The 23,353-nt window shown below is 42.6% G+C and overlaps 1 protein-coding gene across 1 annotated transcript in view; it reads right to left on the reverse strand.

Moving 5' to 3' along the window:
- Positions 1-1,108: 1,108 nt before the first annotated feature.
- Positions 1,109-23,353, reverse strand: part of LOC124605940 (solute carrier family 22 member 7-like) — a 132,651-nt gene continuing 110,406 nt past the window's right edge. Inside the window, exons 9-10 of the mRNA XM_047137899.1 lie at positions 20,378-20,565; positions 1,109-1,309 (exon numbers count right to left, since the gene is read on the reverse strand). Of these exons, the coding sequence (XP_046993855.1) occupies positions 1,109-1,309; positions 20,378-20,565 (389 nt within the window). The remainder of the gene's footprint in view (positions 1,310-20,377; positions 20,566-23,353) is intronic.

Here is a 23,353-nt window from a genome sequence, read left to right on the forward strand (position 1 = left end):
TGTATTTATTTCTGTTCTTAAAAGATTTCGACTATGTGAAGTATAGACCAGCTATTCAAAATCACATTTTTCTGTACATGTATTGTTGTAGTGATATTATATTAATTTTAAAAAAAGGCTGGAATTTGCGTGCCACTACCGAAACTTGACGTCCAATGAGCGGCGACAGGCCTATTCCTTCTCTACTCTTACACAGTATATAAATACAGAGACACATACTTAAATAGAATTACACACATACAATAATCTAATTTAAAAAAGAATATTTGTACGTCAAAGACAAAGTAGTGGAAAGGTTTGTTGGCAACACAGCAAACACCAACTCATACTTGAAGTACGAAAGCAAACACAATACAGTGGTGTGCATAAATGCGTGTTGTGAGAGATGCACAGTGCTGCAGAACATCTAAAAAGTAGAAAATTATGTGTGTAACACTGAACAACAACGATATGCTAGCAGACGGCATTTCCCGATGTAAGCGCGAAAGCAGCCGAAAAATTGCCGTAAGTACAAACCAACCTACTCTTAACGAAGTGTTTTTCGATCCAAAAAGCAAATCAAAATGTAAATAAACTTAATTACAGACCACTGATGATGCTTTACCTCAATAAAGCGAAACGCGTCTGGTAAAAAAATCACGCAGTTTTGTAGTTGCAACGACGGATCTAAAATACCCTCATGAATTATAAATGAACTACGGACACTATGGCCACGCAAATGAAGAATGCCAATAAAGTCTTTAGATCCGGATCACTTTCAGATTTCTTCGCTAATAAGCTTCCACGACTTTTTTTTTTTTTACTTAGTCTCGAATTTTGGATTTCTTTGTAATAATACTGATTGAAAAAGAACATGAGAGAGGTGAAATGAAGTGAGTTTAGTACCTTAGCGCACAATTTCATTACAAAATATTATATTTTCAAGCATTTCGCCTGCAAATCATTGAGGGTTACGGTGACCCAAGAGCATACTTCGTGTGATAATTTAACATATGTAAACTACTAGGTTGAAAACGGTTTTCCCTACTCCAATACTCCAATAGACAAATTGTTCTTCAGTTTGAAGTATGTGAGACGAAAAGGGAGACTGGACCGTCGCCGAGGGCGCCTATTGTCCCTGAACGTATGACGGCGGGGCTGTGAGTCTCCAGCTCCAGTAGGGGCGCCCTCTGCCAAACTCGGCGGCGTCCTGCAGAGATTCCGGCAGCCTCTGCAGCGCAGTTTCCGGCAGGAACGACACCGACAGCGCTACCAGCAGGTGCATCGCTGACAAGATGGCGAACGGCAGCCTACGGTCCACCGAGCCTCCCTGTAACAGATGGTACACGACATGAGACATAGGACGGTGGAGCATGGAAAGTACAAAAATAAATAACGAGGAACAACATTTGGAGATGAAAATGAGATTATACGACACGTGATGTGTTAGGACAAAAATTATCGTTTGGGTTGCTATTCACACCTGGCATTTTTAAACCACTTCACCGTACCATGTATCTGTCAACGATACTGACACATCCAGAAAGAAATTTTCACCCTGCAGTGAAATGGGAGCTCTTACACAACTTTATGGGAGGCTAGAACTGTGTGCCTGACCGAGACTCGAATCTGGCGTTTAGCAAGCGAGCCACCCGAGACGAGGTACTGGCGGAAGCAAACCTGAGAATACGGACCGTGAGTCGTATTCTGGTAGCTGAGTTGGTAGAGCACTTGCTTGCAAAACACAGAGGTCCCAGACTGGAGTCCCAACATGGCACAAACTTTTAATCTGCCAGGAAGTTTCTATCCTGATACACGTAAGTTATTGATTAAAGTCTTCTTACTGGCTATTTCTACGTAGTTCGAGCTAGTTTCATAAAACTGATATCCGGCTGAATATCAATGTTCACGTACGGTAATTGAAAAAAGGTAATGGTGGTAGAAAGTGACAAGTGTGAGAAACACTAATGATTCCAGTTTCACAGTAGACTAGCACCACCAAATTTCTCTGCAAACTCCACATAACAAACCAGCTTGTTACAGTACGGAATTTCAATCCTGAGGAAGTATCATTAGCTGCATTTCCGTCACATACATCAGTTCTAAACTATGAAAGCTTGTGTGCACGTGTAAGCTTAACATACAAAAAAAGAAAGGAAACAGTAGACAGACATATTATTTTCGTGATTGAGACCAGACAGCATACGATATTTCATTGATTGAGAGAGACAAGTTCCAGTGAAAAACGGTTCAAAAAACTGGTAACATTGATGATTCCTTTCTCTTAGATAAGTGTACCACCTGATCGAGGAAGGTAGCTGCATTCTCTTCCCACTGATAGCAGTAAAATTGGAAATTAGTTTTTTTGTATGAAGGGAAAAAACTTCTACAAGTGCTGTGCTGTATGATGATATTCAACCTGGGAAATGATTACATCAGAAATGCAGTCCAAGTGCTCTGTTTAGTCACTGAAAAGCAAAGAGAGGTATTAGAAAGCTTTAAACAGAAAAATTCTTTTTCGTTAAGTTTCTTAAAGGAGCACTCTAAAATATACTGCTAGCCAGTAAAACTGCAACACCTTGGAGGACCTGTTTATTTCTACAATGGCTTACGTCAGTTTACAGCTTGAACATTTAGCTATTTTTCGACATAATCACCATTTCTGTCGATGCATTTTTGTAGACGCTGTGGCAGTTTTCGTATGCCCATGTCATACCAGCTCGCCGCTATGCTGTTCAGGAAGTTATGAACCTCTTCTTTGGCCTCTTCACCACTCAAGTATCGTCACCCGTGACAATTGAGTCCAGAAAGTTGTCCGGCTGTAAGGCGGTGAAGAAACGCGCGGGAAGCATAAACTCGTTGCGCATGTGGTCCTCAGTCAGCATGCGTGGCACCCATCTTGCGCACACCTTCCGGTAGCTCAATGTTTCCGTTAAAAATCTGTGAGCGGAGCTTCGGGAAACCTCAGGAACCAACGTGCAGATCAAGGATGATCCACCGATCTTCACGCATGCTTTGCTCAATCTTCAACACTGTCTCCTCAGACATTGATGGTTTCCCGCTCCTTTGTTCGTCGTGAATTTCGGTCCGACCAGCTGCAAACTCTCTACACCACTTACGAACATTTTTAACATCCATGCACGACTCACCATACACTTCCGTCAATTGGCGATGGAGTTCAATCGGCGCAATGCCCTTTGTGTTCAAAAACCGAATGACTGCGCGCAATTCGCACTTGGTGGTAACATCCAACGGGAGCTCCATTCTCAACGGCTGCCAAGCCAAAACTGAGCGCCTCAGCGCGGAGTGCGCATGTTTACACACAGAGCGAGTGAAGCACTCTTGATAACAGTGTGACCAACTGCCATACAAACAGAGTTCTGTACTTATAAAAAAATAGGAGACCTTACTTTTGGGATTACCCTCGTACTTTCTTGGATATGCAAATGACGAGCATATAAGTGGAAAATAGTGTATAGGTATAGAGCTGTCTATATTCTGTATATAATGAAAGATTACCCAACAGATTCCTTACTAAGACACAGCATGTGAATGTTTGTTGTTTACTGAGAAGATCGTTTTATGTGTTCGTGTAAAGAGGTTGTCCATCTGCACCTGCCTAAGTGTGACAGCAGCGGAACAACAATGTTTCTGCTCGCATTGGTCGGGGTCTTACAATTGTCACGCGAATTTCGCATTTATGTGTTCAGCAGGATCACGCACAACGCTGTGCACGATCTCAATAGCCCCACGCGACTAGGGCCTGAGAGGACAGAAGTATTGTCCACTCAGAGGTGCAGCATAATACAGCCACAAAGTCAGGAAGTAGGCTTGTTTGGAACTAGACGGGTATCCACACGGACAGTGCAATGACATCTGAAGCGCCATACATTCTCAGCACTGCGACCATCGTAGCAGCTTCCCTTCAAGCATCAGCAGAGACATGCCAGCAGTAATGCACTCAGCGATGACATTGGATGCAGAAGCGGTTTAATGCCGTTCTATCAGACGATTCCCAGTTATGTGAATAGCTTGATGGACACATCCATGTGTTAAGGCTCCAACGAAAATGAACAGTACTAGATTTCACCAGTGTTGTGACAGGTGTTATTTTATGGGCTGTCATTGATTGCACAACTTGATCACGCCTGCTTAACTTAGCGGATACTACGGACAGCAGGGGCATAATTAGGTCGTATTTTAGGATGGTGGGAGTGCCCTGCCATAGAGATGTCCATGGAATTATCTGTCAACAATGTAACACAAGATAGTTTATTGCCTGTGCTGTGATGAGCTAGCCTCGAACAGGAGGTGTTCGACGGCAACCCTGTCCAGCACATTCTACAGAATGAACAAGAAACATCTGGTGGTGGGTTGGCGACAGGCTGGCATGCCACCACACTCAAAACGCTATATCTTGTTTCAGTTCATTATGTTCTGGGGGCTGTGAGCGATTACAAGTTTCTAGTAGTTTTGAAAATATCTGTAAATTTAATCAAAATATCCACGGGTGTACTACCGGTCTACAGTGTCCAACGGGCACAATATTTCGGCGATCATACATGTCGCCATCATCAGGTGAACTGACGGACTGAGCTCCTGTGAACGTGCCGGCACGGAGGTCCGTACACTATGGCTGCTCATGGGGAACTGGATTCGGTCGCGGTGGCGGCCGATGTAAATACCCTCCGCCTGCGGCGCGCTCACTCCGCCGTCCGCGCTCCGCGCCACGGTCGCGCGGTGGAACAGATTGCGACGGCGTCTGAGATGACGTCGGTGTGATGGCTCTGTCCGCCGTGGTCGTCACAACTATACATTAGCTCGATTTACTCTTGATTAACCCAATCGCTGGTTCCCAAGCCTTGCTAAGATTATAGCCGCAGTCACGGTGTATGAGATCGTCATTGGTGCGAATTTCGATGGCCTCTCTAACAACGCTGTCCCAGTATCTCGACGTCTGTACCAGAATCCTCGTGCTTTCATACTCCATAGCGTGATTTTCCGACAAACAATGTTCAGCGACCGCCGACTTGCTCGGATACATCAGTCGAGTGTGCCTCTGGTGTTCACGGCATCGATCCTCGACGGTACGCATCGTCTGACCAATATACGACTTGCCACATTGACACGGAATCTGGTACACGCCGGCCTTCCTCAAATCGAGGTCATCTTTGGCGCTCCCCACCAGTGCACGAGTTTTATTCGGAGGACAAAACACAGTTCCGACCTGGTGTTTCTTCAAAATGCGGGAGATTTTCCCCGAGAGTGCGCCTGTATATGGGATAAACGCAGTGCCTACCTCCTCCCTCGTGATTTCATCCATCTCCACAGGTTGTGCTGTAGTGGGTGGGCGGAGAGCACGTTGAATCTGCCACTCTGAGTACCAATTTTTTCGAAATACAGTTCTCAGATGTTCCAATTCCTGGGGTAGACCCTCTGCGTCAGACATAGTGCGCATCCTATGTACTACAGTTTTAAGCACCCCATTCCTCTGTGAAGGGTGGTGGCAGCTGTCTGCGTCCAAATAGAGATCAGTGTGTGTTGTCTTCCAATAGACCCCATGGCCTAGGGTGCCGTCAGGCCTTCTCTTGACCAAGACGTCAAGGAAAGGTAGTTTACCCTCCGTTTCAGTCTCCATAGTGAAAATGATGTCGGGGTGTATGGAGTTTAGATGTGTAAGAAAGTCGAGAAGTTTATCCATACCATGTGGCCAGATGACGAACGTGTCGTCCACGTAACGGAAAAAGCAAGTAGGTTTCCATTCGGATGACGACAGGGCTTCCTCCTCGAAGTTCTCCATGTACAAATTCGCTACCACCGGTGAGAGTGGGCTACCCATGGCGACTCCCTCCGTTTGTTCGTAGTATTCTCCATTAAAAAGAAGATACGTGGAAGTCAAGATATGCCTAAAAAGTTCAGTGGTCTTCTCGTCAAACTTCTGACTAATCAATTCTAGTGACTCTCGCAGGGGTACCCTCGTGCACAAGGAAACGACGTCAAAACTCACCATGATATCTGACTCACCCAACGTGAAGCTATCAAGGCGTTTAACAAAATCCACGGAATTACGGATGTGATGAGGGCATTTACCCACATAAGGACTTAATATTCCGGTCAGGTATTTGGCCAACAAATATGTAGGTGCCCCTGATGTTGCTGACATGGGGGCGTAATGGTACCCTCTCTTTGTGAACCTTCGGGAGTCCATATAGTCTAGGCGGTACCGGACCTTGGGGTAACAATTTCTTAGCGTCACCCTCTGGTAAATCTGAGTCCTTGAGAAGCGACCTTGTCTTGTTGTCCACCTTCTTTGTAGGGTCAACGCTGATCTTCCGGTAGGAATCGTCATTTAGCAGGCTGTGCATCTTATCAGTGTAGTCCTTATGGGAGACAACAGCTGTAGCATTGCCTTTGTCAGCCGGAAAGACAACAATTTCAGAGCGCTCCCTCAGATCACGAATGGGCGCCCTCTCTTTACTAGTGATATTTGACTTCATCGGCTTGGATTTCGTCAACGCACGACAAGTTTCACGACGTATTTCCTCAGCTGATTCAGGCGGAAGTCGAGCTTCAACCTGTTCAACAGCACTAACAATTTCTGCGACCGGAGTGAACTTGGGGGTGGGAGCGAAGTTGAGACCTTTCTGCAAAACCGAGACCGCATCATCACTTAACACCATGCCACTCAAATTGATGACAGTCTTGCCCGGAACCTGCAGAGATGGTTTGTCAAGCAGACGTGAGAACTTAGCTGTTTGACGTCCCGTTGCCTTCTTATGGGCGGAATCAGCTGCAACCCAGGTGACACCATCAATCCAATCCCAGGAACAAGAAGTGAACTTACTAGCCAGTTGCAAATGTAGTTTGAGTAATTCCTGTGAGATAAACTCAAGGCTCCGGCGGGTGAATTGCACTCTTTCACGTACCAATGCGAGGCTGGCTCGCTTCTTGATTCTCTTAGCTGCTCCAGAATCGATGTGATGCATAACCTTAGCAAAATTTGGAACAACATTCTCAGAACGACATCTCTTTAGAAAGGCAAGAGTACTTAGCAAACGACATCTACGGTAGCGCAACTTTTCAAATTTCTTCATGCTGCGGTACATCTCCTCCCCGTAAAGGTGTATGATGTGATTCTTGAGTTTCTCCCGGCGTATTTGATAATCAAAATATCCACGGGTGTACTGCCGGTCTACAGTGTCCAACTGAGCAGCCATAGTGTACGGATCTCCGTGCCGGCACGTTCACAGGAGCTAAGTCCGTCAGTTCACCTGGTGATGGCGACATGTATGAAATATTGTGCCCGTTGGACACTGTGGATATTTTGATTATCAAATACGCCGGGAGAAACTCAAGAATCACATCTGTAAAGTTGGCCTGAAGCGTCTAAGTACCTTTATTCACATATACAGGATGGATATAACCTAGGTAATTTGCAATCCACGTGTTACGCTGCCTCATGATAGGTACACAGCCTCTAACAGTAATACTTCTCTTAATCTGTGAAGGCAAGCGCTGGCACGCCAGTCGTAAACGAGAGAGCAGAGAGGGCTGTGAAGAAGACGTCAGCCAACTGCACACTGACCGTCTCCTCTCCAAGACGACAACGCGACAGCAGCGGCCTCTATACGAAGAGAACATAAGCGCCACGCTGACAAGCCGCGGCCCACTTCTACAGCAGCATCAACATTAGGCACTTCAAGACCAGCGACTTAGGAATTGTACGGGGTGTTCAAAATGTCTCTCTGCAGTGCCGTATGATTGTTAGTCGCGCGTGCCATATGATTGTTCGCCTGCCTGAGATCAGGGCAGAAATAACTTCAGTTTCATATACCTATAACAAGTCCGTTTGGAAAAATACGTGGCACCACTTGTGATCCTAGACGAAGAATAAGATAAGAACACAGTTTTTAAAACTATGAAGACAAAGAGGAGAGAATAGGGAAATCGTGATATGCCGGTTTTATTTCGTCAAAAATAATGCGCTGTTCAATAGAAAGGGGCTTTGTGACACACACTGGGTTCTCTGCGTTCCAGGGGAATTCATAGACAAACTCAATTCGTACATGCATCATAGTAATGCAAATTATGGAATTAGGGAATCATTGTATTTTAGTGGCATGAAGAGGCATATAAAGAAAGTCTTGGCAACTAGCAAGATACGCGAAAAGGAAAAACTGTCCACTAATAGTAATTTAGCTGTTTTTGTGTCCCATATTTTCTATACGAATTAGTCAGTTCACCACCTTGGATCTGTAAGAGCCACTCCAATGAATTAAAAGAGGTTTCCAATATGTTTCCATAGCCACTGAATTGACAGTGGAATTTGATACACCCACTCCCATTGTGGAGTGCAACCACACACAAGGTAGTAAACACCTTTCACACTCACTTCCTGCTTGATATAGGATGAGTAGAAAAGTTATCTAAGACAGTAGTCGGCAATTTTGTTCCAGATATTGGCAAGTGGCACTCGCATGGAGGAGAATCAAGCCGGTTACATCTCAAGTCACCACCTTGCTTGTAACCCTTCAGTAAGATCATGAATTAATTAAGGAATTAGGTAAGTTATGGCAGGTTTATCGTTCGTAGCATCATAGACCTCGGATGTCTACTTAAAGACTTCTAAAATATCATAAATGAGCTACATCGCAGATCCGTAGAATTAGCTCCCCTATTACTTTTGAAAAATAAGTCATATCCCAACAGAAGTTGGGAATTGGTCAGCTTTCTACCTGGCGAAGGGAGAAGGCGAAAGGTCGTTGTTCAGCTTGCTACTGAAACTGTTCTCAAAGAGTCAGAAAAGGGAACATGACTAGATAAGGGTTCGGATCCGAAAGAGGATCTAAGAGTCAGACAAAAGGTTTTATTCACAATACACTGACTGTCATAGACACAGAAATTTGTATCTCGTAAGTTTTCCGGGAAGGAAAGTTGTATACGTGGAAGAGGAATGGAGACACTGGAAAGTTTCAGATAGATTATATACCAGTAAGACAGAGGTTTAGGAATCATGTTTTAAATTCTAAGACATGTCCAGGGGCGGATGTGGACTCTCACCACAATTTATTGGTTATGAACTGTAGATTAAAACTGAAGAAGGTAATGGCAGAAGTAAAGCTGTGAGGAGAGGGTGTGAGTCGTGCTTGGGTAGCTCAGATGGTGGAGCACTTCCCCGCGAAAGGCAAAGGTCCCGTGATCGAGTCTCGGTCCGGCACACAGTTTTGATCTGTCAGGAAGTTTCAAACTGCAAAAAGGTGGGAATTTAAGGAGATGGGACCTGGATAAACTGAAAGAACGAGAAGTTGTAGAGAGTGTCAGAGAGACCATTAGGAAACAATTGACAAGAACGGAAGAAAGAAATGCAGTAGAAGAACAATGGGTAGCTTTGAGAGATGAAGTAGTGAAGGTAGCAGAGAATCAAGTAGGTAAAAATACGAGGTCTAATAGAAATTCTTGGGTAATAGAAGAGATAATGAATTTAAGTGATGAAGGAGGAAAAAAAAAACGTTTCAAAAATGGGACCGACAGGAAGTGCAATATGACTAAGCATGGATGGGTAGAGGACAGATGTAAGGATTTAGAGGCATATATCATAGGCGGTAAGATAGATACTGCCTACAGGATAATTAAAGAGACCTTTGGAGAAAAGATAACCGCATGTGTGAATATGAAGAGCTCAGATGGAAAACCAGTCCTAAGCAAAGAAGGGAAAGCAGAAAGGTGGAAGGAGTATATAGAGGGTCTATACAAGGCAGATGTACTTGAGGGCAAATTATGGAAATGGAACAGGACGTAGATGAAGATGAATCGGGAGATATGATACTGCGAGAAGAATTTGACAGAGCTCTAAAAGACCTAAGTCGAAACAATGACCCTGGAATAGACAACATTCCATTAGAGCTACAGATAGCCTTGGGAGAACCAGCCATGACAAGACTATTCCATATAGTGAGCAGGATGTATGAGATAGCGAAATATCCTCAGATTTCAAGAAAAAGATAATAATTCGAAACCAAAAGAAAGCAGGAGTCGACAGGTGTGAAAATTGCCGAACTATCACTTTAAAAGTGTTGGTTGCAATATACTAACACGAATTATTTACAAACGAATGGAAAAACTGGTAGAAGCCGACCTCGTGGAAGATCAGTTTGGATTCCGCAGAAATATTGAAACACACGAGGCAATGCTGACCCTACGACGTATAAGATAAAGGAAAGGCAAACCTATGTTTCTGACATTTTTAGGCTTAGAAAAAGCATTTGACAATGTTGAATGGAATATTCTCTTTCAAATTCTGAAGGTGACGGGGTAAAACACAGGGAGCGAAAGGCTATTTACAATTAGTGTAGAAACCAGAGAGCAGTTGAGGGGGATGAACGGGAAGAAGTGATTGAGAAGGAAGTGAGACAGGGTTGTAGCTTATACCTGATGTCATTCAGTCTGCATATTGAGCAATTAGAAACGAAATAAAAGAAAAATTTGGAGTAGGAATTAAAATCCATGGGGAAGAAATGAAAACTTTGAGGTTTGCTGACTACATTGTAATTCTTTCACAGTAAGCGAAGGACTTGGAAGAGCAGCTGAACGGAGTGGACAGTGCCTTGAAAGGAGGGTATAAGATGAGCATCAACAAAAGCAAAACGAAGATAATGAAACGTAGTTGAATTAAATCCGAGATTGCTGAGGGAATTAGATTATTAAAGAGACACTTAAAGTAATGAGTTTTTGTATCTGGGGAGCAAAATATCTTATGATGGTCGAAGCAGAGAGGATATAAAATGTAGAATGTCTGTGGCAATGAAAGCGTTTCTGAATAAGAGAAATTTTTTAACATCAAGTATAGATTTAAGTGTCAGGAAGTCTTTTCTGAAAGTATTTGTGTGGAGTGCAGCGATGTATGGAATTGAAACATGGACGATAAACAGTGTAGACAAGAAGAGAATAGAAGCTCTCGAAATGCAGTGCTGCAGAAGAATGCTGAAGATTAGATGGGTAGATCACGTAACTAATGAGGAGGTACTGAATAGAATTGGGGGTAAGAGAAATTTGTGGCACAGCTTAACTAGAAGAAGGGATCGGCTGACAGGACACGTTCTGAGGCATCAAGGGATCACCAATTTAGAACTGGAGAGAAGCGTGGAGCATAAAAATCGTAGAGTGAGACCAAGAGATGAATACACTAAGCAGATTCAGAAAGATGTAGGTTGAAGTAGCTATTCGGAGATGAAAAGGCTTGCACAGGATAGTGAAGCATGGTAGCCTCATCAAACTAGTCTCTGGGCTTAAGTCCACAGCAGAAGTTTTTCAGAATCTGTATGCAGGATAGTGCATCAGACTGCTGTGGAGCTAGAAACTCTACAATTCAAACATTCCAAGGAAGTGCACCATGTGTCAAATGTAAAAGTTTCTATGGAATTACGGAAGTTGGTCATAGGATATAAAGTTTCTTCATCATAAATGTGTGTGTTTGCTTGTGTGCTTAACTATCCTTATGTCAAGAGAATACCCTATCAGGTTGTCGCTGGCATTATACCTGTATGTGTGTCATCATTGTCTAACTATTTCCCGGTTAAACTGTAAGTGAGACTGGTTGTCACAATTTTAAAATACAATGGTTATTACGAAAGTAAGGAACGATCGGTCGCGAAATGGAAACCACAGTGAAAATCCAATGAAGTTTTGCAAAGGTGTATTGGGCAGTGTCTCTATTACGTCGGTCGAACGCGTTACGTCGTTATTTTTAGTTCTGAGCACACAGGGAGCACATAAAGATACCTAGAACAATAGTGTTTCCCATCAAGTTTGAGGACCTGGTGAGAAATTTTGCCTGAAGCTATGCAGCCAACATTACCAAACTGTCGTGCGTTTTCTTCTTCAAGACAATTCTCAGCCGCTTTCTGCAGGGGGAATGAAGGTGCTCCCGCATCATTTTCAATTGGAAATGTTTGATTACCCACAATACAGCCTGTAATTGACTCCCTCTGAATTTCATCCCTGCTCACATGAACCACTGGCTACGAAGACAACATTTTGGCACATACAACGAACTGTAGGCCAGAGCAGAGAATTGGCAGAAAGCATAGGCGGCTGCCTTCTATGACGAGGGTATTGGAAATTTGGTACAACGCTACGACTAACGTCTAAGACGGATCGGCGACTATGGAGATAAGTAGCTGGAAGTTGTAGCTAACTGTTTCAAATAAAACAATTTTGATTTTCACTGTGGTTTCCATTTCGCGACCTATCGTTCCTTACTTTCCGAAGAGCCCTCGTATTATAGAGTAAAATCTGGAAGTAATCTGTTACAAAGACAAGTATAGTCAACGTTTAGTATTGTGTTTCGGAAGTCTGCTAGATGATATGAACGCCTTTTTATGTAGCATTGTGTCTTTCAGAACATCTCAGATTTCTTAGTCACTCAAGGTCTTGACATCAATGAATCAGAGTAAATGAGGAATATTATATGTCAACTTATAGAAATGTGTGGCTGTAATGAGAAGAATGTTGGCTGAAAGGAAGTGCCTTGCTCATGTTAATGTAGGAAGTGCGACTGTACAGAAGTTTTATGTGTCACCCACTGATGAAAGCATCATTACCTTTACACTATGCACACACTGAGGGAAACGCCACCTGAAAGAAGGATTATAGCGCAACTAATTTGTACATAGTGAAATGTCAAAATAACATTTTGTTGTTGCTGCAGATTAATAGTGTACTGTTATTTTTTACGCTTTTCTGGCATGGAACCCTCAATCCAGGATGACAACCGAGATATATTATTGAGCAGTGTAATGTAAATAATGATGACAATTCTCACTGTGAGAAAGAATTTTCGTAAAAATGGTGTCTACATGAGAATGACACTCGTACTGATGAGAGACGCAGTAAATGAAAAAGTTCATGATACAGATCGACTACGGCCCTCGTGTGAGGTATTCAGTGTCATCTGTGAAATTAAGCAGATATGGAGAGGAGGCAGGGACAACTGTTAAAAGTGGATTAAATAATATGTATATGAGAGTTTTGCCATGTACTTGTATGGTTGTGCTGTGCCCATATGTTACTGTTTACTTTATAGGTGTTTCTCCAGATTTAGGTTTTCTGTGACGAAAAGTGGGATTCTTGCTCTTTGGCCAATGAAGATTGAAAAAATGTATTGAAGAAGTGTGGACAGTCACTAGTCCCTACGAAACAGCAATAGTAACTGGGAAGGGGAAATCTGAATATATCAGATTGTCCACAACAACCGGTGTTTGTGATAAAGTAGCCTGAGATAGACTAACCAGCTGCAAGTTGTCCTGGCACAGTAGTTTTCCTGTAGATCTGTGGACTGTGCGAATGCTGACAGTAGTGAGAAGGGGGACGCACATATCTGCTATAGTGATGTAGTTTGAAGAAAATATACTTGGAGTAGTTATGTAGTTTGAAGGAAATGGTAGCAGCAGGAACTAGTCCCTTCTGCTTCACCTCACACCTCATCCCAGTTACTTATAGATAGGACTTATTATTGTGATGAGTAATATACCTTCTTGTCAATAGTGCCAAGAGTACCTCAGTGTCATAATCATCACAATTTTTTCTTAAAATCATTTTAAAAATGAACATCATGCATTTAAAGCTTTATAACTGTTTGTCAATTACTATATTTTGGTCCCAGAGGGGATGAGTCTATGCAATCCTGTCTACATTTTGAATTTCTGTTATTAAAGCTAGTTTTCTGACTTCTTTTCATGTTTACTAGGAGAAATGGCTGGGTGTTATAATGTTCTTATATATGTTCTTAGTAACCTGTATCGATTTTTTTGTAAAAAGAATGATAGTGCTGAAGAAGCAAAAGACTGTCCACAATCGATCCCAGCAGCATCGGTGAGACAACAAATCGTCCCCTCCTCTGCCAGGCAGGTAAAATAACATATCCGGCGGCTTCCCTGGCTGGAATTGGACAGGTTCCGCTGCCAAAGGTGAGAGCCCTCTGCAGGTGGAGAGCAGACCACCTCACACCTACAGGAGGTAAGCTCACGTCACGCCAGCGTCGAGTCACTGGGTGGTCTCTGCAGCCGCAATAGATAGGGAGCCGTCACAACGGTGGTGACGTCACCAGGCAAGTTGTCATTCGGCGAGTGGCGGCACCCTTGGTGAAGCCACGCCACTTCTAGCTTTGGAGCATATGAGGTGTGTGCGTCACAGTCTGTGCCAACCACGTTTTGAGACTGCATGCGCAGATCGATTAGATTAGATCAGATTAGATTAGATTGGATGTACTTTTCGTTCGAATTGGCCCATGGTGAGGAGAAATCTGGAAATTTGTGGTAAGGTCATATGGGACCAAACTGCTGAGGTCGTCGGTCCCTAAGGCTATACACTGCTTAATCTAACTTAAACTACCTTACGCTATAGACAACACACACACCCATGCCAGAGGGAGGACTCGAACCTCCGACGGGGGGAGCAGCACGAACCGTGACAAGGCGCCAAAGACCACGCGGCTACCCCGCGCGGCATAGTGAGGACATCCTCAAGGACGTCGACCATCTCAGAAAGCAAGCATACACAGTAAATATTTACAAAATACGCCCAGAAATGGTAATGTAGCTTCCACATATTCGAAATGAAATTCCGTTCTTGATGTGGAGTCGGTTAGAAAACAAATCTTAAGCCTATTTTCATTTAAAATGTTCAACACTCTTAGGTGCATATGATAATTCTTGAGAATTGGTAGCCACTTATCATCAAATAAAAAAAAATGTACAGCACTTGTTTACAATGATTGCATCACACCCCAAAATTGGGGCCGATGTCAGATTGTAAGCAATATTCACATTGTGTGATAATATTAATAACATACATGCTCAATGGGTTCTGCTAAGAAATTCATCAATGGATACGAAGGAGTTCGCTACCATTAAATCCTTTAGACTCTTCTCAAAATGAACTTCGTTATTAGAGATTTATGGTTGCTGGCATGTTATTGAAAATGTATACTGCGGAATGGTGGACACCTTTCTGAACCAAGTAGGTGACATTAAATCATTGTGAAAGTTATTCTTATTTCTAGTGTTGATTCCATGAACAGAGCTGCTGATTTGGGAAAAAAAGATATATTTTAATGACGAATTTCGTTAAGGAATAAATATATTGGGAAGCCTTAAATAGCCCTCTGCAGCACATTCTTGAGTTCACACCACAAATAATTCATATTCCACGTTTTTGGGCTCGGATATCTTTACCTTGGCTTCATGAGTTACGCCAGAAAATATTTCCGTATGACATTATGGAATGAAAGTAAGCATAGTACGCTAGCGTTTTTTTTTTTTTTTAATTTTTACATCACCTGTGTCTCACAAAATTCACACGGCACATAGATATTTGTTTAGGCGCTTCAGCAATTCTGTGGTATGCTCCTCCCAGTTAAATCTGTTATTAAGCTGTAATGCTACGAATTTAAGACACAATCCTTGTACGCCCTACGCCATATGGCAGGTGACAGTATTTCAGCCGCCCACGGTGACCTTGCGGTTCTAGGCGCTCCAGTCCGGAGCCGCGCTGCTGCTACGGTCGCAGGTTCGAATCCTACCTCGGGCATGGGTACGTGTGATGTCCTTAGGTTAGTTAGGTTTAAGTACTTCTAAGTTCTAGGGGACTGATGACTACGGCAGTTGAGACCCATAGTGCTCAGAGCCATTTGAAGCATTTTTTGAACAGTATTTCAGATAAAATTAAGCTCGGCAGTCTGAGAGGTGCCATTAGACAGGATTACACCATGTGCCGGCTCTGGTATTCACGCTGCGCTTGCTCTCATTTAGTTCATCAGTACAAATGGCGCAGCCTACACATTCTCTTCATAGTAAACTACACTAAACAGCGACACTTGAAACTTGGACGACAGTCTTTTGACAGGGGATGACATCAATGGTCACTGAACTAGTCCCGAAGGTTCGCCAAGGTGACATTATCTCCTCTCTTCATCAGCCCAGGTAAAAATAGTTTTTGCATGATCTGCAGGATAAGCAAAGGCCATTACAAAGAATTATTCTGGGAAAGGGTACCGGAGATTTTCTACGCTGGAATTAACATACAGTGATTCTACTAACATTCTTCGCCACATTTATTGATCATGGTTGTAATTTTGATTTAATATATATTTTTACTGATTTTTCTTAGACTAATCGTAAACGTAAAAGTAACTTACATTTAAATATATAATCGTATCTGTAAGCATGTGCTTTGGTGTAGCACCTTTACATAAACTCAACGTAAATTTTGTGGTTACTGTAAACTAAGTATTACGCCCACTAGGAAACAACTGTGTACCTGTGTAATTGAAACGAAGAAACCTGAAAGTGAAGCTATGGTCTACGTCGCGGAAATACGTTAAGGGAGGATCGTTATATACATTGTGGGAAGAAGAAGCTTTATGAGTCAAGTCCCGGAATCCGATGCGTTGAGCTGAAAGCAAATGGTTCAAATGGCTCTGAGCACTATGGAACTTAACTGCTGAGGTCATCAGTCCCCTGAAACTTAGAACTTCTTAAACGTAACTAACCTAAGGACATCACACACATCTATGCCCGAGGCAGGATTCGAACCTGGGACCGTAGCGGTCGTGCGGTTCCAGACTGGAGCGCCTAGAACCGCACGGCCACTCCGGCCGGCGAGCTGAAAGAAAGAGAGATACAATCATGTGAAGAAGTTACATTGTTACAGTTTTAGAGGATCATCAGAGGCAACGAAGAGTTTTGGTAGCTATTCCGTCTTGAAGAAATGTAGTGTCAAAATCTATGTTGAACATCAAGTATACAAAATATCCGCAAGCAGTACATACGGCTCAAGAAGAGAGGATGTTGTTATATTTACGGCAGAAGAAGCGAAAGTAATTTTCTGAGCAAGATTTAAAGAAAAAGAGGAGAATCAACAGGTATCAACAGTCGCGTAATGGTGGAAAGCAGATGTGACGTGGTTTCGTAGAACCTAGTTAGAAACTGGCCTTCGACTTGAATCTGTCTAGCAGAAGATAGGCACACTGGATTGTCGTTGGAGTAAGTTAAGTGGACTTTCATGCTTCAGTGAGATAAAATTGTTATATACATGTGATGTATTTATCTGAATCAGCAAATATTATACGGACTTACTTTATTAACAAACAATTTTTATCTGTTTAACTTTGTAGCGTAGAAACGTAGCACATTTGAGTGAAAGTTTAAATATAAAGCACACATTGCTCGATCATATAAATCTGTTATGCCAGCGCGTTCTTCTCTACATCTAGATCTACATCTACATGAATACTCAGCAATTCACAATTCAATGCGTGAGAGAGGATTTATCGAATCACCTTCAAGCTAGTTGTTTACCGTTCCACTCTCGAACAGCATGCAGGAAAAATGAACACTTAAATCTTTCTCTGCGAGCTCTCACTTCTCTTACACATATACGATGTTTGTTTTACTCATAGATCACATTTAAATCGCAGCTGCAATTTTCTATAAAGTGTTTGTGGCATTTCATGTAATCAAATCGAGTTTTAGAGCAGTAGGATACAGAAAAATATATTTTACGTAATTCAAAAGGGCTGAATCGAGTACTGGCGCCGTATTGTCAGCAGCCCAGTCTAGCGACACCTTGACAGTCGAAAATCACAGCAATCATCATCCACTGTCAGCATTTACGACTATCTCTGGTAGAAAAAGCGTCGAATCACATTTTTGACTCCACGCTGAAAACATCTACAGCATGGCGTGTGTACGAGAACGTAATAATATGCACCATTTAGTATTTGAGTGCAGTTTATGATTTACAACGTATTAGAAGAGTACTGAACAATCAAAAATTATTAAAAAAACTATAGGAATATGTTCACGCTGTCAGTGCTCAGCACATTTGTAATTGTGTACACGGCAATAGTGGCTTTTCTTGTAGTTATTTTCCATACAGTTTTAGTGCGATTACAATTATTTACCCTCAAGATGTTTTGTAAAGTTCTAGCAGGGTCATTACAGATGGAGCTCTTGTAACGTCACGTTAGAGAATTCATAGTTTTACTTGATTTTAAACAGGCATTGTCCAGTATTCAATACTAACTCCAACATTTACTCAAGAAGTTAGTACTATTGTACTTCACTACGCAGTTATTTGTGCGCCTCAGTGTAGTATGACTGTGTGAGTGTTTGAGTACAAATGCTAGATGCGTCAGTACGTAAAGAACTGAGAGAGTGCTCTGATAGTAAAGTTATCTATCAGTGCAGATATTTAGCAGTTCAATAACGTAAAGAGAATTTATCGCAGTATTTTGTGTGTGTGTGTGTGTGTGTGAGAGAGAGAGAGAGAGAGAGAGAGAGTCAGATTATGAATAAAGCACATTTGTCATCGGGCCAGTGAGACACTGCAACGAGTTACTGCAGAGCACACAGTTGTTTAATCTCTGTTTACTTTGATAAAACGGCATCAAGTATAAAAAGAGTCGTTTGAGTCACTGAAGATCAAGTTGTGCTGAAGTTGAAACAAGCAGAATTAGGAGGTGATAAACACATGATCAGAATTGTTTTAAAATCATGAGACTCACTGCAATGAAGCAAACACTCAAAATATCACCATCAGTGACTGGATGGTTCAGCACGTACTCGAAATTGGGGCATGTACGTAAATAACGGGTGAAGCGCCAAAAAATGAAAATTTGAGTTGTAGGTGAAATTCCGCTGTGATCGCCAAGGCCAATGACACACATTCTGACACGAGCACGAGAACAGCGGGAAACAATGCTTACAGCTGCCACAAAACGACATTCGTGTCTGACACTGTCGACGTACAAATAATGAGTCTTGTGCCAAGCCTCTGGCAATGCCTTAGCGTACATTATTGCGAATTTCTGAGCGTTGCAACAATAGGGCAACGCTGAAGTAATTATTACAGAAACAGCACAGAATATTACAAAAAGTAAAGGAAAATTCCACCAAAATGGAGGAAGAGAGATGAAGGTAGAACTCAAAGTGAAAGAAAGAAACTACGCAGCGAAGGCAACGAATGTACTCTTCCTTCATTCAGGCACTGTTAAATGTACTACTTACTGGAGCTCTCAAATTACAACTTTTGCATTCGTGTTGGTGATAATCAAACCGGTAACATGTTTCTCTGGCATGTGGCCGTACGTGGCAGGGATGGGAATGCAACTGCTTCCTGTGTGCACCAAACTTTTACATCGAAATTTACTTCTAAAAAGAAACTAATAACATGAACTGACTGCTGCAGTGGGGAGAACAAAAATGGGACGATGTTTCTGTGGCTTTACCTAACAGCAAAGGGTTAGCTTACGGAAATACTACACTTTTATGTTCTGCGATCGTGATTTTGAGAGATGAAAGAGGCTAACGGTGCGTGAAGCTACGAAAGATTTAGTTCCCCTCTCACTGAACCTACGCGCACGACACAACAAACCTACGTTTACGACTTTAAGTCAGCTGCCGAAAAATATAAAAGTTCACCAGTGTGCATATTTCAATAGCACAGTGGATCAGACTGGCTACTGAACGCCTAAGGACTCTGTATTCATCAACTCTCAATGCAACTGAAGGAATGTGAAGCCTTCCGATCATCAGAAGGTGCAGCTGGAAACACTACCCTGTGAACCTAGGTTTCCTAAAGGAAAGAGAAGGGATTTAGCTAAAATGATTGCATTTGCTAAAGAGGAGAATAAGTGGTTTCACGAGAACATTCTGAACTGAGTGCTAATTGCTATGAGGGCACTTGTATCCTTATTTAAGTTAAAGACGTTGCATACAGAATATTTTATTATCTTCAAATTTTATATCATTTTGTTCTTACCGTAGAATAACAACATGTATATGAAAAGAAACCTGTACTGTTTTTATGTTGTACCGTGATCTCCAACTTTTATATTGCTTTTGTACAACTGCTATACATAACCACAACAATATGCTAATTGTCGGACCGCCTTCCAAAACTAATTTCAGCCACAAGTATTTCCATCTTTAATTCTAAAACGTGCGGAGATAGCATATACAAAAGTATACTTAGAAAACAAACAGTGAACATGTAGTAATCTTTTACAACGTTTTGTACCTATGCTATTGCTGCATATTTCAGAATAAAGGATGCCACTATAGATGGCGATATTTGTTGTCAAAACCAGTTTAGGAATAAATAAATAAATAATAAAAGTTTTTTGCATGAAGGCAGAGCCAAATTTCCCATATTGTTGTTTTTGTATGGAAAGACGGACCGATGGAAGAGCTGCAAGATTAAATTGCTGCTATAAACATTTTGCTAATTATCTCTAAACCAGATTTTTGGCGCTTCAACTAGTATTTAGTTACAGGCCACAGTTGCTTTCACGGGTTCAATATAACTCTCAGTAGAAGCTGAGCACATTGTTACGGAGTACCTGAAAGACGATGTACGGGACAAGAGACGCGCAAACACTAGCAACCGTGCACTCTACGCTGGCGGTGATCTGTCGCAGACACGTGGGGTGCACCTCGATGCTCTGAAGGTTGATGACACTTCCACCAGCCGACACCCAGAACTGCATGGCCATCACTACCACTGCCATGGCGACACTCGGAACACCAACTGCAAAGTCAAAACACATGGGCTGTATGGCTGAAACAGACTTGTTAGAAACAAATTTGAACCACACAAGAGTAAAGGAAATCGAAATGATTTTTCCAGTGCCTTCTAATGAACTGTCCTGTTAATGTACAAATGATAAAAGTCTTTTGGATTTCACGTTCTCAGGAACTAAGCATTACCACAATCATTAGGGTGGTGCTGTACCATCTGCCCTGTTGCCGATGTGAATAAGCCTGTTGAATGGTGAAAGCGTCGTAATCGGTGAAAGTTACAGAATTACGTTTTCTGCATATTCTGAAGCCCACCTACGTAGTTGAATGTGTGTGAAATCTTATGGGACGTAACTGCTAAGGTCATCAGTCCCTAAGCTTATACACTACTTAAGCTAAATTATCCTAAGGACAAACACGCCCACCCACGCCCGAGGAAGGACTCAAACCGCCGCCGGGACCAGCCGCACAGTCCATGCTACGTAGTTGAATGATTGACGTGGCTGCCTTCAATGCAGCGTCTAGAGTCTGCCAATTATGCTATGAAGACGGTTCCGAGGCGTCTCCCGTGGCCTCAAATGAAAGTCTCCTCCAGTCCTCGATTTATCATGGAACATTCCGAAATTCATCCGCAAGTATCTCGTCACCTAGGCAAAGCTCCCCAGTTCAACTCTCGGTCCGGCAAACAGTTTAAACTGCCAGGAAGTTTCATATCAGCGCATACTCCGCTACAGAGAGAAAATCTCATTCTGGATCTCGAAATTCATTTTCTGTGCCCGTATAAAAATTTCAGGTCCCCTTCCACTCTTCTTGCAGGACCAGTCCTTCTGTTAATATCGTCACGATTGGCTCAGTTCATGATTTCTGCGTGCCACTCCCTGGCAGTCTGCCAAGAGCATCTGTCCCTTTTTTTCTCCTCTCATTTCTCAATCTTCCTTTTCGCTTTCGTCTCCAACGTGCTGTTGAAGCGTCTCACATTGCGTCTACTAGAAAATTAGAATTCCTTATCAGGGTATCCGGTAGACGGCGGAAGAATTTTGTTGACGCCACTTCGTTACTCTCTGCATGTCACATTATGCCGTTTACCTGTAAGTGCATGCAAACAGATTTATGCATGACTAAGAGGAACTCAGTCTATGACTAGCTGGCATAACGAACTAGATCCGGAGATCTTCCTGTGATTCCACTTTGGCCAGTAGGGCAATGCTAATGCTAATGTAAGCTACCTCTTCGCAGGATGTAGGATTCTTGCCCAAGCTTTACGATTTAAACAATTGTGTTACCTCTTCCATTGAAACAAAACTATAGCGTTTTTTGCTTCAGTTGGTTGTAAATCACTGTAGCACTCATCATTCACAAGAGATGGCAGGTGGCCTGAAAAACGTGCAAACCAACAGTGTAACAATGGCTAAACAAGTCTTTGTGAGATGACACTAGGGGATGTCATCGACAGTTACTGTTTTATGTATCACAAGTACCGCAAGAAACAGCCAATACAAAAATAGTTCAGAAGTGGCCGAAACGACATGGTTATAGTCGAAACAAACGATTTTATCCGGGATCAGGATTTTTTATGACAATTAGTACCTCTCAGCATACACTGCCTGACAAAAAATGAAGCAACAAGGGGACGTGTTTAGATGTGAATACAACTTTGTACACATGCTCACCATTGGTCTGTATGCAAATGGTTAGTGTTGCAATTTTCTGTGACTGGTAGAATGGCCATTGTTCTGCATTAGTATTGTTTACGTTTAGTGTTGTTATCAGGTGTGCTGTGCTATATGAGGGGACTCAAGTACGTCAGATGTTGAGTGACCACTGTAAAAAACATCGAGACGCTGCATATTTGTATGAGACTTCGTTATCATATGAGAGACCTCACTGTGGGTCTCCATTTGAGCAGCTCGTCGAATTGTGAAGTATCAAGATTTGTGGGACATCCGCCTTTCAAGTTCAGGCCGACCGACCGAATCTGCCCTGTGAAAAGGAGGGCGATCATATTCCGCACCAAGTACATCATAACCCCTTCGCATCTGCGATTGCCATCCAACAAGTGATAGACTTCATGCAAGATTCTGTGTCATTCTACACCATTCGTCAGAGCATAGCAGTAGGTGGTCTAGCGAATTATGATCCCATCACAACACACCCAGCTGCATTAGTAGTAGCGTCATGATTGGGAAACATGTATTGCTGACGAATATTCTCGCATTTTTTACAGTAGTGAATCGTGGTACTGCGCGGCCTTCAATAACCGTCGACGATGGGTTTGAAGCGACTTCGGAGGAGGTTCCATTCTTTCCATGTTTCGGAAAGGCACAACGGTGTTGCTCCTGGCGTCATAGTCTGGGGAACCTTTCGGTATAACATGAGGTCACGACTGGCAGAGATTGAGGGAGCACTGGCATATGCCCTGTAAACCCAAATGTCACCTCTCATCTGACAGTATAATGATGTTTTTTTTAAACAGGACAATGCTCTTACAGATGTGGCACACGTCTATATGAACTCTCCGAATGATGCTGAGGTGCTCCTGTGACCAGCTAGATCGTCAGATCTGTCCCAGATGTAACACGAGTGGCAGCAGCTCGATCATAAATTCGATTCCGGTGGCAATACCCGGGATATCAAGGACATGGTAACAACACTGGTGGGCCAGCTAGCCACAGGAGAAGATTCAACGGATTTATAAAACCCTTCCCAAAAAAATCACTGCATGCACCCTTAAGAGTAGAGGTACAACATCATACCGATAAGTGGGTTCATATGGCCAACTTCTTTGTAAATTTGACTGG

The sequence above is a fragment of the Schistocerca americana genome, chromosome 3 (genome assembly GCF_021461395.2).
Source record: "Schistocerca americana isolate TAMUIC-IGC-003095 chromosome 3, iqSchAmer2.1, whole genome shotgun sequence".
In the NCBI taxonomy this organism is placed as follows: Eukaryota; Metazoa; Arthropoda; class Insecta; order Orthoptera; family Acrididae; genus Schistocerca; species Schistocerca americana.